Below are 16,631 nucleotides of genomic sequence, written 5' to 3' on the forward strand. Positions count from 1 at the left end.
TATAAGCCTAAGGGTTCTGAGAAGCTAAACCCAGATAGCTTTGGGAATTCCTGAAACGCCAAATATAATAGGTGGGTGGCTTGTTTTTAAATCTTTTTCTGCATCTGACATAGTTTGTGAGCAACAGAACAGAGACAGCCAAATGTGATGCATATTAGTGTGAGAGTCTCACAAGTTCCCAAGAGTAGGTGAACTCATCCCATGATATCAAGAAAGACACTCATGCAGCTCAATATTAAAAAAACAAACAACCCAATCAAAAAATGGGCAGAAGACGTAAATAGACCTTTCTCCAAAGAAGACATACAGATACCAAGAGGCACATGAAAAGCTTCTCAACATCACTAATTATTAGAGAAATGCAAATCAAGACTATAATGAGGTATCACCTCACACCGTTTAGAATGGGCATCATCAGAAAATCTACAAACAACAAATGCTAGAAAGGGTGTGGAGAAAATGGAACCCTCTTGCACTGCTGGTGGGAATGTAAACTGATACAGTCACTATGGAAAACAGTATGGAGGTTCCTTAAAAAAACTAAAAGTAGAATTACCATATGACCCAGCAATCCCACTACTGGGCATATACCCAGAGAGAACCATAATTCAAAAAGTCACATGCAACCCAATGTTCATTGCAGCATTATTTACAATAGCCAGGTCATGGAAACAACCTAAATGCCCATAAATAGACAAATGGATAAAGAAGATGTGGTACATATATACAATGGAATATTACTCAGCCATAAAAAGGGACGAAATTGGGTCATTGGTAGAGACATGTATGGACCTAGAGACTGTAGAGTGAAGCAAGTCAGAAAGAGAAAAACAAATATCGTATATTAACACATATATGTGGAATCTAGAAAAATGGTACAGATGAACCAGTTTGCAAGGCAGAAATAGAGACACAGATGTAGAGAACAAACATATGGACACAAAGTGGGGAAAGCAGGGTGGGAGGTGGTGGTGGGATGAATTGGGAAATTGGGATTGACATATATACACTAACATGTATAAAACAGATAATAAGAACCTGCTGTATAAAAAAATAAATAAAATAAAATTCAAAAAATAAGACAACAAAATACCTAAGAAAGTCCCATATTTGCATATTCCCTATATTCAGAAGCAAAGTGAACCACATTACCAATCTACATGACAGGAGTAAATTGAATGGGGAAATGTACATCTTAGCAGATACCGTTACCATCATCAGATAAACAAGGCCCAGCTACCTCTCACTTTAAAGCTGTGAAACTACATGAACCATCCTCATTCCTCAGAACCCCATGCAAAGGGGTACTTTAGACTTACAGAGATTATCAGGAATTAACTAAAATTAAGTTTCTGCTTTCATTGGGTTTCATTTGCTCTTCTTTATCTAGTTCCTTAGGTGGAAGCTTGGAGTATTATTTTGAGACTTTCATCTTTTGTAATATAAGCATTTACCACCATAAATTTTCCTCAAAGCCTTGCTTTAGGTTCATCTGGTAAATTTTGATATGCTACACTACCATTTTCATTCTGTTCAAAATATTGTCTAATTTCCTTTGGGATTTCCTCTTTTGCCTATAGATTACTTAAAAGTATGTTGTCTAATCTTTAAATACTTGGGGAATTACCAGATGATTTTCTCTTATTGATTTGTAATTTAAATCTTTGGGTTAGAGAATATCCTTTGTATATTATATATATTTATATGTATCACATCTACATAGATTTTAAAACCCCACAAGACAATGCTATAATTTTTGCTTTCAAGAGTCCTATATATTTTAAAGACTACAGAAGATGAAAAATATCCTATTTATAATTTCTGTTGCTCTTCCTTTTAATCAAATAAAATAAAAATGGGCAAATTAATTAAATAAATTTTTCAAAAGATAGTTATGGTATAGATACTTGATTAGGTATTTGTAAAGCCATAAAAATAATTATCAAGACTATTGGGAAAATTTTAATAATAATTTTAAATGAAAAAAGCACAACTCAAAGTTATATTAAACTATTATTATAACCCTATAAAGTATGCTAAGTACCATATTTTAGAAAGCAATTTAATCAGAAGAGAGCAACCAGAACATCAAGGGAACTGGAAATAAGACAGAATGATTGCCTAGAAGGAAGATTTCTAAATGAGTCCGATAACGGACCCCGTTTTATTGCCTCCCTAGTACCCATTTTCCCCCTCCCATCTCAACAGCTCTCCAACGTTCTTTTGGAGATCTCCTCAGTGTATATAAGTTGATTAGATATAGAGGCTCTGAACTCCACCAAAACTGACAAGAGGTTATAGTATAAAAATTAAATTACTTCACTTATACTGAGAAATACAACTTAAATATTCCCAACATCGGCAACAGTTTGACCAGTGCATTCTCTCTTTAGTCAAGTCATGTGGGAACCCAAATAATCAAAAGGTAGCTTGTTAAATATGGGTTTAAAGAGGCCATAATAATCTCACATGACTACGTTAGGTCATTTGGCTCATCTGGATGGAAACATTTTCTTCCATAATAGGGATATACCTTCAGGAAGCACTAAGTTCTTCGTCATCATGACAGTATATTATTTTATCAGCACTGCCAGTATGTGTATCTTTAACTCACATGTCCATGGCTGACCAAACACCACTTATTGTAACTTTCTATATTGGTGCATAAAGCTCTTGTTATCCTTTGTGAAGCTGTCCACTTAACATAGAAAAATTTAAGTGAAGGACAGGAATAAAGACGCAGACATAGAGAATGGACTTAAGGACTTGGGGTGGGGAGGGGGAAGCTGGGGCAAAGTGATAGTAGCATCGACATATATACACTAACAAACTACCTAAAATAGATAGCTAGTGGGAAGCAGCAGCATAGCACAGGGAGATCACCTCGGTGCTTTGCGATGACCTAGAGAGGTGGGAGAGAGAGGGTGGGAGGGAGACGCAAGAGGGAGAAGATATGGGGATATATGTATGCATACGGCTGATTCACTTTGTTGTACAACAGAAACTAACACAGTATTGTGAAGCAAAATTAAAAAATAAAATAAAATAAAATAGATGACTAAAAAAAAAGTTAAAGTTGGAAGGCAGAGAAGATGATCTACACACACTTCAATATCAAATTTTCATTTAATACATGCTAATATATAATTATTTGTTAAACTTATGATAAGACAAAGATCTCTTCTTTAAGTATGGGTCTACGGATTGACATTCCAAGTATATAAGCCCCCCAATAATGCATTGTCTATGACTTCTAGTTTCAGTTACTTTAAAGTAGAATGAGAAGTTAGTTATTACTTGTAAAGTAATCTAGGCTGTGCAGAAACCTAAGTTTTCTTCTTTTTTTCTCTATTTTTCCTAATTGTTTTTTTAGCAATTAACATTTATTTTGAGACTTTCTAAAGCACTGAATTTAAGTTCATGCACTCAATTAATCAGTTTATGAAATATTTAAATCACATTTATGATAATAATTGAAATTCACTAAAAATGATGTGGGAAAAACATAACCAGTAATACGCACACAACTCAATTTTATGTGCACAAGGTATAAGTAACTATAGGGTAGACTACTGTGAATGAATCTGTCCACACCCTAGGAAGAGAGAGTTTTGGTTAATTCACTAGTGAAGTTCTATTAAGAGATCTTTTATTATATTTTCAAGCAAAATGCCATCTAGCCTTGATTTGAAAATCACATCTAGTTAGGTCAATTGGTTAGAGCATGGTGTTATTATGACCAAGCTAGACATTAGATCCTCATATATGTCACTTAGCTTTGCCTCATGTTCCTAGATTAAACCCCTAAAGCCCTCTAGCCATCTGGCAACTGCAGTCATGTTCACCTGTAAGTATCCTCTCTGTACCCCCTCACACTGGCATCCAACCAAAAGAAAAATAATAATTTCAGAAATATTGGCCAACCTTATCTCAATGACTACTATCTTTATATATAATGATGAGACCCAAATATTCAAGTAATATTTTCTGAAAACATATTTTAACTTTTAAAAAGGAAGGAAAATAACTACTAATGACAAAAACACCCACTCTCTGCCTGTAAGACAAGTTATTCTTTCTTATTACCAAAATGAAGTTTCCAACTTCCTGAACTTATATTCTGAATCTGCTTTTCAACCTTTCAGTTTTCTAACAGCTTTGTAACTGTGAGAATAACTAGCACAGATAAATGCTTGATTAAAATTAGGAAGAGTGGAACATAAGAGACTTGAATAAACCTCAGATAGAGAAAAAGGGAAAAAAATCAAAATAAAGATTTTCTCTTCTCAACATAAGAGAGGGGAAAATAATTTCCAGTCCCAGCTAATATCTTAACAGAAGAAGATATACCTATTAATATTATTTTCTATATTATATTCCCCAAATACTAGGCAGGTCTTCTTTATAAGGTATAATATTATAAAAAAATAATAATTTAATAAAATTATAGAATAGTTATTTCTAATAAATGATAATGGATGCTATATTTTGTTATTTTTCTCTATATATTCAAGAATGCTTAAACATACATTAATATAATTATGTGAATAATAATGTCTTTTGATAAGTGCACTCCTCTATCTCTATCCTCCCATGAAAAACCTAAAACTGTAAGCCACCTCATATTCTATTTAGGAGACAGAATGGAATATAATGGAATATATGATGGAAGATAATGAAATAAAACATTTTTAAGTAAAAACATTGAGAAAAATCAAAACAATATACATGCGTATATTATACATATGTATATGTATTATTAGGAATATATATATTCCTAATGTGATCAATCATTAAATATTTCAAATGATCTGTTAGAAATTATATATTTCACTAAATTATGGACCATCTCATCAAAAACCATTAAAATGGCAACACATTAGGCATTAGGCAAGAATATCATTTAAATTATTCCCAGTTGTATCTTAAACCACAAATAATATTAGTCAAATATGCTTTTTTAAAAGTTGTTTTAACTGAGCAAATGCTTTTTGGAAAATTTAGACCAAAAAATTATGTATTAGTTTTCTTTTGCTATATAACTGCAAATTGGGTGGTTTAAAACTTCACAAACTTATTATCTCACAGTTTCTGTGTGTCCAAAATCCAGCACATTTTAACTGGGTCTTCTGCTCAGGTTCTCTTAAAGCTGAAATCAAGTGTCAGACAGCTGCATTCTTATTTGGAAGCCCAACTAGGGAAAGACCCACTTCCAAGCTTCCTTTGATTGTCACCAGAATCCGTTCCTTGTGGTTGTAGGACTTAGGTCCCCATTGTTTTGCTAGCTGTTGGCAAAGCATGCTCTCAGCTCCTAGAGGTTGCTCTCAGCTCTTAACCACATGGCCCCCTCCATCTCAGCAATAGAGAACCTCCCTTACATTGAATCCATCTCAGACTTTGAAACTCTCTACTTCTTCTGCTATAAGCCAGGGGAAAAAAACTCTGCTTTTAAAAGGTTAATGTGACTATGTCAGACCCACCTGAAAGAGCCCCCTTTCTTCAAGCTAACTGTGCCATATAACATAACATAATCATGGGAATGATAGCTCATCATATCCACAAGTTCCACCCACACTCAAAGGAAAGGGAATTAAACAAGTGTGAGGGTTATTTGGGAATTATCTTAGAATCCTGCCTACCACAGTATACGAAAATTGAAGAATCATAGGGAAGACGCTTAGTGGCAGAGACTGGCATGTGGATTTAAAATCACAGATGTCTGAGCAAGAAACAACTTGGAGTAAGATTTAGAATACTGCCTTAAAGTATAAAACTCCATATTCTAAGCAATATTTGAAACAGTAACTTTACTTTGAAAAGGTCTGTGCTTAAATAAGTGTTCTGTATAGATCTCCCCTGGGTTTTTAGAAGGATTTCTCTGGGAAATCTTTGTAGTTGTGTATGTAGTAACAACTAAGGAGTCAAAAATTACTTCTCCTCAACTCCAAAAACAAAAAAGAACAGTTTATTATAAGATGATTTGATCCATATTCCTTTTAAATGCCTTTAAATCTATTTTTTCTTATATTTCACAAATCCTATTTTTAATATTTTATTGGAATTAATAAATCTGAAATTTGTACAGCATGATTCAATTACACAACAATATCAAGCTATTGTATTATATTGAGTTACTGCTTGATAATTTGATTTCAATACCTGTATAACATTTATTTATAACTATAATATTTCAAACAATATATTGAACCAAAGAAACTATTTAACTTTTATTCTTTATTCAACTGATTTATATTCTGCAGCATAAACCAAGGAGAGACCTCAAGTCCCTACCTATAAAACCTAAATCATAACATCCCTGCTCAAACACTTTTGGTAGCTGCCATTCCCTATAGAATGAAGGTCAAACTTTTTAACATGGCAGTAGAGGTTTTCAATGATTTTGCCCCAGCCTACTTTTCCAACTTCAACTTCCACTGTACCCTCACTTCAGCTATTCTTGATTGTGTACCATCTCCTCAATTTGCCTTTGATGAAATAAACTCTCACCTCAACCAAACCAACAGCAAAAGTGTATCTGTTTTATGGATGTCATGGATTTGAATGGCTAAGAAATTATTTTAATATTGTGTTGATTAAGTACAGAGGCACCCCACCCGGTAAGAGAGGAGGTGATATTTTAGCTGAAGTGTAAGGTCTTAACCAAAATGATTTACTATGACTCTCTACTAGGGATTAAAGTAATTGTCTCCAAATTGGTATATGCACACCCCAGGGAATGCAAGAGATGACCTACTGAGATGAAGAAAAAATATTAAAATGTATGTTTATATCTATTTAATATCAGCCTTATATATTTATATTTTTGAACATGTGTTATCTGTTAAGTACTGATACATAACTATATGTAATTTATAAAAATACACATACTGGGGGAATATTTAACTTTTTAAATCATTGGAATGCATTATTTTGAAAGTTTGGAGACCAAAGCAAGGACTTAGGAATCCCACTGAAATAGTTTCTTATCCCAGCTCTAACACTTAGAAGCTGTGTGACTTTAGAAAGTTATCTTAACTTAAACCACAATTTTCTCAAGTATGTAATGAAAAGTGTTCATACTGTAGGACTATTGTGAATATTAAAGGGGACATTTTTTAAAGGTATTAGCCCAATCTTTAACCAATATATATTAAGAACTTGATAAATGTAAAGCATTATTATAACATTATTATTAATCGTGTTACATTCAATACTTGCTATTGCCTAAAGAAAAAACATGCTTGTTAAAGAGCTCTAGATGACAAGCAAAGTCACTAGTTTCTCAGCCTTAAAAAGAGCCCATCCTTGTGCCCTTTTGGTGGGACTATAAGATGGTATAACTGTTAAGGAAAACAGTATGGAAGTTCCTGAAAAAATTAAAAATAGAACTACTATGTGATCCAGCAATCACACTTGTGGGTATACATCCAAAAGAATTGAAAGCAGGGTCTTGAAGGGACACCCTTCATACACCCATTTTCATAGCAGCACTATTTTCAACAGCCAAAGGTGGAAGCAACCCAATGTCCATTGACAGATAAATAAACAAAATGTGGTAAATACATACAATAGCATATTATTCAACCTTTAAAAGGAAGGAAATCCTGTCACACACTTTAACATGGATGAATATTGAGGACATTATGCTAAGTGAGATAATCAATCACAAAAAGACAAACATTGTGTAGTTCCACTTATATGAGGTATCAAAAGTAGTCAGATTCACAGAAACAGAAAGTAGAGTGGTGGTTACCAGGGGCTGGAGGGAAGGGCAAAAGGGAAAATGTTGTTTATTGGGTCTAGAGTTTCAGTTTTACAAGATGAAAAAGTTCTGGAGATCTGTTGCACAACAATGTACATATACTATTGCACCATACACTTATACATGTAAAAATGGAAAATATATATTATGTGTTTTTTACCACAATTTAAAAAAATAATTATATTTTTTTTAAAAAAGAGTTCCCAGTATGGCCATGAAACTAGTTGTGTGGTGGTAAATAAGAAGTTCCCATCTGTGGTATTGGGCTGGGAGGTGATTTTCATTTATTCCATTAATACTGAGCACCAGTGAGGTATTACACATTGTGCACTCCTTTCCTTCAAAACAGGTTTTGGAAAAATTACCAAATTATCAAGCAATAGACATACTGCATGGTATGGTGTGGTAAGAATATGGTCAGTCAATTCAAGAGATATTAAGTTGGTAGAATCAACAATACACTGTCAAGTACTGACTATAAGGAGGGAAGAAAAGGGAGAAATCAAGCATATCACACAGATTTTTGGCTTGGATAGGTAAGCAAATTGTGTTGCCACCCATGGAAAATAAATTTTTTTAAGAATTTTTTTTTCAAAAGAGGTCAACTTGGAGGACCTAGGATGGGGGAATGGAGAGAAGAAAAATTCATTTTTGAATTTGTTTAATTTTAGGTGCTTTGGAATATCTTGATGGAAACTTCTAGTAGAAAACCCAAAACACAGATCTGAACCCCAGAAGATGTGCAGTAAGTCCCCAGAACAGAGACACAACTGAAGCCATGGACATGAGTATCATTACTCAGGAGAAAGAAAGAGTGAGAAAAGGAATTCAAGACATATCTTAGTGAAATTATTTAATCTCAAGGATACCTATGTAAACAATCCATGAAATCTGGAAAACAGGTTTGCCTTAGATTTTAACAGAGCTAACACAATATCTATAATGCCTGGTGGAAAGAGTGAAATGAAGAAATGACACCTAGCTAAGTTGCTCTTTAGGTACAAAGACAAAGGACAAATATTTTCAATTGCATATAAACCTTAAAGAATAGAACACAGGAACCCTTCTTTAGAAAAAAAAAAAAAAGATGATCAGGAATCACAGTTAATCAACTGATGAATCAAAGAATTTAGAAGTAAAGAAAACCAGGTAAAAGAATGGATGATAAGCATTTGAGTACAGCAAAGGAAAATATCAATAACTGTAAGAAGCAAATTACGTACTATAACATAAATATAAAAAACCTTGAGAGTAAAAGCTATTAGATAATATAACTGATATAATACAATCAGATATATAACAATTATAATATAATCAATGTAATCGATTATAAACAGGGAGGTAAGTAATAAGGAGGTGAGAAGTGAAAATATATTTGTCTCTTACCTACCATTGGAGAAAGTGAATTATATGGTATAAAATTGAAGTCTGTAGTTGAAAAAATAAATGTAATTCACTCTCAATGTTTTTCTTAATCTTTTCTATTAATTTTAGGAATAAATACCTCCGTGAAGAAGCCTTTATTAGCAATTTTTTGAATTTCGTGTATTTCTTTTTCTTTTGTTGTATTTTGGTAATATTATATTTTATTCTTCTTACTTAAATCAGCATATAATTATCATACTAGTTTCAGAAAATTACTTTTGCTGGTCCATATACAGTATCACTATCAGTCATTATGTCTCATCTTCTTTTGGCATACAGGTTTAGAGGGACATCTATAATCATGTTCAAAATTAGCTAATGGTGGTTATATGTGGGCAGGAGATTAGCATGAATTTTTAGCATTTTTTTCCTTTTCCCTTAGATTTTTGAAATAATGAGAATGTATCACTTTTAAGAAGACAAAGTCATTTCTGTTTTCTAAAAATGGAGTAGGCAGAATAAATATGTGAAAAATACATTAATACATACATATATATGTATCGTGTATTTTAACTCTGTTACAGTGTGATTTTTACTTCAGAACACAAATTATAATTACAACATGGTGTTCTTGCTTTGTTAATACTTAGAACAGCTTCTGTCTTTTAGTATTTACTATGTGCCAGGCATATGCTATATATGCTATATGTTTAGGAAGTATGAATTATGATTATTAATTCTTATCCCAAACTAATTAGGCAAGTAATATTATGTACATTTACAAAGAAGAAACTGTGTCTTTAGTTAAGAAACTTCCCCTAATTAACAGGTTCAGTAAATGTCAAATCCAGGATTTAAATCTTGCTCTAAAATCTATACCCTGCCCACTATACCATGTTTCCTGCCATCCATGCCATACATGAAGTTTATCTTGTTATCCCAGGACTATGAAAATAAACGTAACCTAAAACACATTAGATTCACTTTAATTTTCCCAGTTAGATATAAAAAGTCTTGGCAAATACAACAGTTATTAGTGAAAGGTCTTTACGATCTTGACATGGAGATGGAAACTTTGGAAGTTCTGTTGCCACATCCCTGGATTTCCTTCCTCATCTTTCCTTTATCCTACGCAGAAAGTCTAGAGTTAAAATCTTGACAAGCAGAATCTACACTGGCTCAGGAGGTTTCTAGAGGGAATATATATGAGTGCTGAGTCTTGCCCCTCACCTCCACTATAGTTACTAGCAAGACAAGGAAGAACCAATGGAAAAGTCAAGGACTGGTATCTTCGGAAGTAAGTGTGGGATAGTCCTCATATACTAAGAGGGTCTGATTTCCTCCTAAAATTCAGGGGGGGCTTCCCTGGTGGCGCAGTGGTTGAGAGTCCGCCTGCCGGTGCAGGGGACACAAGTTCGTGCCCTGGTCCGGGAGGATACCACATGCCGCGGAGGGGCTTGGCCCGTGGGCCGTGGCCGCTGAGCCTGCGCGTCTGCAGCCTGTGCTCTGCGATGGGAGAGGCCACAGCAGTGAGAGGCCCGTGTACCGCAAAAAAAAAAAAAAAAAAAAAATTCAGGGGGCTTATCTCTACAAGCCCTTTGCCCCTTAATCCTCATGGCCAACTGGCCTCTAGTAAAGTTACCCACATTCCCTGAGAGCCTTAAGGAGGCGCTGTGCTAGGAACTTGCCATGGATGACTTATCCCTCCCAACAACTCACAAGGAACCACTAAAGTCAGCTTATAAACCACAATGCTGAGAATCATACTTGGGATCTCTTTAACCCTCCCCCCACCAGAGACCTATGGTAGAGAGTGTCCCAAAATACTTAAATGAAGAAAAAAATGCACTGGTCATCAATAGCAATTCCCACTAGTATGGAAGTATTAAGAGATAAGCAAAAAATTGCTCATATCTCAGTGACTACTATTATGATTTGTCTCTGTGTCAGAGTTACAAAGTATCATCATGTATAGCTGGCATGTCCCTCAGCTTTGTTTTCTAGAATTTCTTTCGCAAATTCTAGATCAAGGCCCAATACATATGATGTGTGCCTCAGGCATGGGGTTAGGCCAAGTGGAAATGTATACAGACTCCTTATGTACTATTTCCTTCACTCTGACATGGTATAAAAAATAACCAAAAACCATAGTCAGAGAACTAAAAAAACAGTAACTGGGTATGAACCAGTCCATGAATATTCATTCTAATCACGGTACAATAATCAATTAGTACTATACACAGCAAGAAAATATGAAATCTGAGGCTACAGATTGCAGAACTGAATAAATCATCATTTTTAAATGACATAACTAGAGATAATGCATTTTCTTTTCTGGATGAAAGATTCATTTATGTTTCCTAGTGGAATACACATGAATGGTAAAAAATACATTACCAAGGGAAAAAATACACATGAATGGTAAAAACAAAATTAAGCCAAAGTGTCTGTTCCTACAAATACAGGTCAAGAAAAGCACTGCTCACATTATTTGATTTTACAGTTTGGATATTCATTACCTCGTTTACTTAAGACTGAAAAAAAAATAGAAATGCGAGTTTACTGAATTTCCTAATGTTTTATACAATGCAGTCGACTTTTTAAAAAATACACGTTAGGGGCTTCCCTGGTGGCGCAGTGGTTGGGAGTCCGCCTGCCGATGCAGGGGACACGGGTTCATGCCCCGGTCCGGGAAGATCCCACATGCCGCGGAGCGGCTGGGCCCGTGAGCCATGGCCGCTGAGCCTGCGCGTTCGGAGCCTGTGCTCCACAATGGGAGAGGCCACAGCAGTGAGAAGCCCGTGTACCAAAAAAAAAAAAAAAAAAAATACACGTTAACACATTAATAATATTACTAACGAAAAGTTGTAATGAAATTTCTGGTTCTTTTCTAAGTTTACCTTTCCTAATATCAAGTGGTAGAATGTGCTCTGGTGCTTTACATTTTAAATGTGATGTTTCAACTAATGTTGCCAGAAAACAAAATGTCAATGAGTATGCAAAGCTTCTAAAAACAAACTAAACTAGAATTATCAAAGACATAAAATAGAGTAACCATAGTAATGCTAATTTTAAACAGTCACTGATTAAACATTTTTTTCCTAATCAATGTCAGGCATTTGCTATATCTTTTTCAGAACTGTTTTTAAGTTATTCATAATTTCATACTTCTAAATTTCTCACACCTTTAATGAAGGAACATAAAAATAATAGTGGTAGCGTGGAAAAGAACTTAGATGCAATGCTCAACAAACCTTACATATGTGTGTGTGTACGTGTGCACGTGCACACACACATTCCCACTCCAGACCTAAAATGGCTGAGTTGCAGGATGTTGTTGCTTGGTGACCAAACAGTATCTCCTCAGCCACACAGTAATCTAAACAGTGACAGATATGTCTCCTCAGTGTTAGGCATGGCCAGGACAAATATTAAAGGGCATGTTTATCTTCTCCAATATTCCACATTTTTAAGTCAGTTGTCGCTTGCTTGATTTTATCATCAGTTATATTTAGGCTTCAGGGGGGAAAGTATTTGCAAAGCTACATATGTTATTTTGGGAAAACAAGAGGTAGAACCAAGCTTCTTTCAGACTGAAAGATAGTCCTGTTTCAGTTAAGTCTGTGTGGTGTGTCTGCACTCTTCTAGTCCGACCTCCCAGTTGCTATCAGTCTCCCTTTCTTTCATTAAACACAAGGAGTTAATTAGCCCCAGCCTGTCCTCTCCCCTTCTCTCTTTCCCTTTTTGCAGTAGTAATGATGTCTAATTACCGGCAACAGTGGGTTACTGAAACACCAGGCGCAAATCTCTCTCAATGACAGCAAAGCCAGCCGTGAACCTTCAAGCCTCAAAAAGCTAGCATGATTCTTAGTCTACTTGAAAATACCATTCAAATACAGTACTTTCTTCCAACCGATATATGCATTTGAATGAAAAGAAAAAGATATTCTTTGTCTTTCTGGTGACTGCACTCCTGTTATCATAAAGAAAAATCAACATATTTTTAAGGAAGAAATATTTTGAGATATGGGGAAACACATGATAAAAGGGGATCTTTATTTTTTAACTCATTGAAATGATGATTGGCTGCCTCTCAGAGAAGGAGGAGCCTATAATTCTATGTCAGGAGCAGCATAAAAATTTATAAACAGCAATAGGAGAGTTCATGAATTAAAAACATCTGCAACATTTCCAAATGGGTCTGAATGAAGATCAGAGCTCTTAAATACTACACGGGAAACCACTATCAAGAACATCACCTGAAGGATTACATTTTCTCCCCTAGCTATATGGAATCCTTACTGAAAAGAGACACACTTGTTACTTTATAATTAACCCTGGAGTTGTTACTCTATATTAGATGTCTTAGCAGCAATTCTTTAACAACTCTGCACTAATTTTTCAATGAAAATATGGTATCTGAGCATGTGAATGCTGGTTTGAATTACTGGCATCCATGTTTATCTTAGCGCCTCTACAACTATTACAGAATTTACGTTAGAATTTTGAATTAATGTTTTAAAAAGGCACACCTGTTTATACATACAGTGGATGTAACCAAATCCATGCAAGTTTAAACTCACTGGAGCAATACACAAGTGAAGCTATCTGACATGTAAACAGAGGTGCTGAAGTGTAACATAAAAAAAAAAAATGAAAAACAAACTCCCAAGCTAGCAATTTAAAAAGACATAGAATTATTAAATCATATTCAGATAAATATATCTTAAATGATTATTTTATTCATCAATTAGCCCCATATTGCCCAAAGGAAAATATATTCATATGCTGTGAATTCTAATTTACTTTGTCTAACAGTAAGTTATTTTTTTAAATCAGGTTCTTCATGTTACTCCCAATACAAATGAATGAAAGCACTTCATTCTCTGTGACAGACTTCTGGCTCATCCAGATGTAAATAAATCTCAGTTCATCCATGCTCATTACTTAGTAAAGCAATCTCACCATTGTCTTTAAGCAATGCCACATGTTAAAAGAGAAGGCTGCATTTATAGATCGACCTTCTAGAAACCTTCCAACAATGGTACATTTTTTTAAAAAACATCAGAACTTTTATGTGTGTTTCCATTTCACCTTTATTTCCATGTCCCATTTTCCATATAAATTTCAAGAGAAATATACTCCCTTCAAACAACTACCCCTAATTAATCTCAAGAAACCATAAACTGCTTTCCAAACATAAAAGAGTCCTCCAAATAATCCTTTGAAAAACCTTTCATGCACATATTTCCAATTGAATATACCTCCATTTGATAGAGAAGAATAGCTTTCAAGGCATCTCGTTTCTAGCATCCTCCAGGAATACTGCACGAGAAACAGTGGCCAGTAAGGAAGGGAGGAAAAGGAGCAAATGCTCAAGAAACCCGAAAGCGAGGCAAAAATGTACAGGATGCCAGATACCCTCCCCCACCCCTACTCCAGACGAGTACCCACCTAGCATGATGAAGAAAGAGGTCTTACGGATCTGATCTGCAATCCTACTTGTAGCCCACAGTTCCCATCTCCTTAAAAAGGAAATTGACGCTGCCGCCGCTCCCCAACCTCACAGGCTTCTGCCTAGTAGGCTGAGGTATACTGAGCTCTCAAAGCCAGCGCCTGGGCTTAGAGCTTTGTGGCCATGAGACTAGAGCCATCCCAGAATAAGGAACAAATACGTACACCACTTGATTGCGCCCAAACCCATCTCGCTTTGTTGTTCATCGTGTAGCTGCGGCTTTATTTGTGAAAGGGGGAAGTGAGGAAGGGAATGGGGGAAATAGGAGGAGGAATCTCCAGGACCTAATCTACAATCTAAATAGTCGCGGTAAGATCTCCGGGAGTGATCAAGGCGATCGGACAGCCCGGTGTCTCCCAATAGCGGCGGTCTAACAATAAAACCTGATAGTGTCCGGGGGAAAACCCCACATCCACGACCAGCGCCACGTTTGGGCTTTGTGCCAATAAGGAGACACTGTAGACTATCGATCAGAATCGTCTATTATCAGAGCGTGCGTCTGGGGTTCCAGCGTGGCCTTTATGAGCGGTGGCGAAGGCGGGACACGCGCCAGGCGCCCAGCGAAGGACGTGGGACAATGGCCCAGCCCGAGGACGCGGGACGCCGCCCGACCAGGGGATGGAATCTCCAGCAGCGGGTCCGGGAGCTCGGAGGCCAGGAGGGCTGCGCGCTCTGAAGGTGCGCTGCCGCTTTAAAATAAAGGACCACAAAGACTCCACGTTGGGGGAAACGCGCCTGGCTCACGCGACTGGGGACGACTTGGGGAGGGGGTTGAGAAGGGTGGGGGCAAACGAGCCAACGTTGGCTCACGGCTCCCCCTTTCTCGCCCCCCCCCGCCGCCGCCGCCACCACCCCCCACCCGCGCTGGGCTGCTCGGGCAGACGAATAACAGAGGAAGGCGAGTCACTCACCGTGGTCTTGACGGGCACGTAGAGCACTTGCTTTGCGCCGCCGCCGCCCCCGCGGACCTCGTCCGGCTGGCCCAGCTGGAAACCCTTCGATTTGACCCAGAATTTAAATTTGGCGTTGTCCGTGGAGCTCGACTCGCAGCCGTTGAGGAGCTGGACGATCCGCTCGTATTTTTTACGGGTCACCGTCTTGGTCTTGCCTGAGTCCCCGTAAGTCCTGAGGCACCAGTCCTGGAACTGGCGGTACATGTCGCGCTCACTCTCCATGTTCCCTGCTCCCGGCCGCCGGCCGGATGCTCCCAGCGCACTTCGCACCTGTTCACCCCGGGCTCATGAAAAATGCAGCTCCCGCCACGATGTAGGGACGCGAGGTCCCGGCCGCCGCCAGAGCCTGCCTCGGGTGGGGTGGGGGGAGGAATGGGGAGAGGGGAGGAGGGTCGGTTGGGCACCAGCGATCAATGCCCTGTGCTACCAAGTCTCTGGTTCATTCGTAATTGCGACGGATGTCTTGGACGCTTTTCTCGTCCTCTTAGTGATGGGTCTCTTTAATACTGTGGGAGTAGGACCATCCTAACAGCATCTGGCCCGGAGGAGCTGGGTTTTGAATAATTAAAATCCCATTCCTTGGTTTATTAAAAACCCACTATTGACTTGGGGTGGTCCCTCGACGCCTCGCCCGGGGCTGTGTCCGGGGCAGGCAGGTGGAGCTCAGCGCCGCCTCCCCGCGCGCGTCCCAGAAGCTTCCCCAGCCTCCGGCCCCACGGCCCAGGAGCGAGGGCTGCGCCTCTCTCAAAAGCAGCTGCCCGGCCGAGCGCCTGAGAGCGCTCCAGGGTCCTGTTCCGCTTCGGCCTTCCCTGCGTGGGGGCGTTCAGGGACTAGAAAGAGAGAAAGTTCTTACCTGTCATGTTGTTAAACCTATCAAATCCTGCCACACAGGAAATTTTTAAGGTATTTTTAAAGCGGCATAAAATGTCATTTCTTCAGGTGCATTTAGGCTAAATTCCAATCCCGGAGGTACGTTCCAGGAGTTAAGTCCCAGAATTAGCAAAGCATTCACGAAGATTTGGCCATAGTTCTATAG

General features: G+C 37.6%; 1 protein-coding gene across 5 annotated transcripts in view; it reads right to left on the reverse strand.

Annotated features, from left to right (window-relative positions):
- NOL4 (nucleolar protein 4) overlaps window positions 1-15,817 on the reverse strand; it is a gene marked incomplete at both ends in the record, with an annotated part of 388,814 nt that extends 372,997 nt beyond the window's left edge. For all 5 annotated transcript variants that reach the window (XM_082640263.1, XM_082640262.1, XM_082640260.1 and 2 more), the window contains one exon: window positions 15,554-15,817. In XM_082640263.1, the coding sequence (XP_082496389.1) occupies window positions 15,554-15,817 (264 nt within the window). The remainder of the gene's footprint in view (window positions 1-15,553) is intronic.
- Window positions 15,818-16,631: the final 814 nt, after the last annotated feature.

This window comes from Mesoplodon mirus (genome assembly GCF_964341445.2).
Source record: "Mesoplodon mirus genome assembly, chromosome: 13".
NCBI classification, from domain to species: domain Eukaryota; kingdom Metazoa; phylum Chordata; class Mammalia; order Artiodactyla; family Ziphiidae; genus Mesoplodon; species Mesoplodon mirus.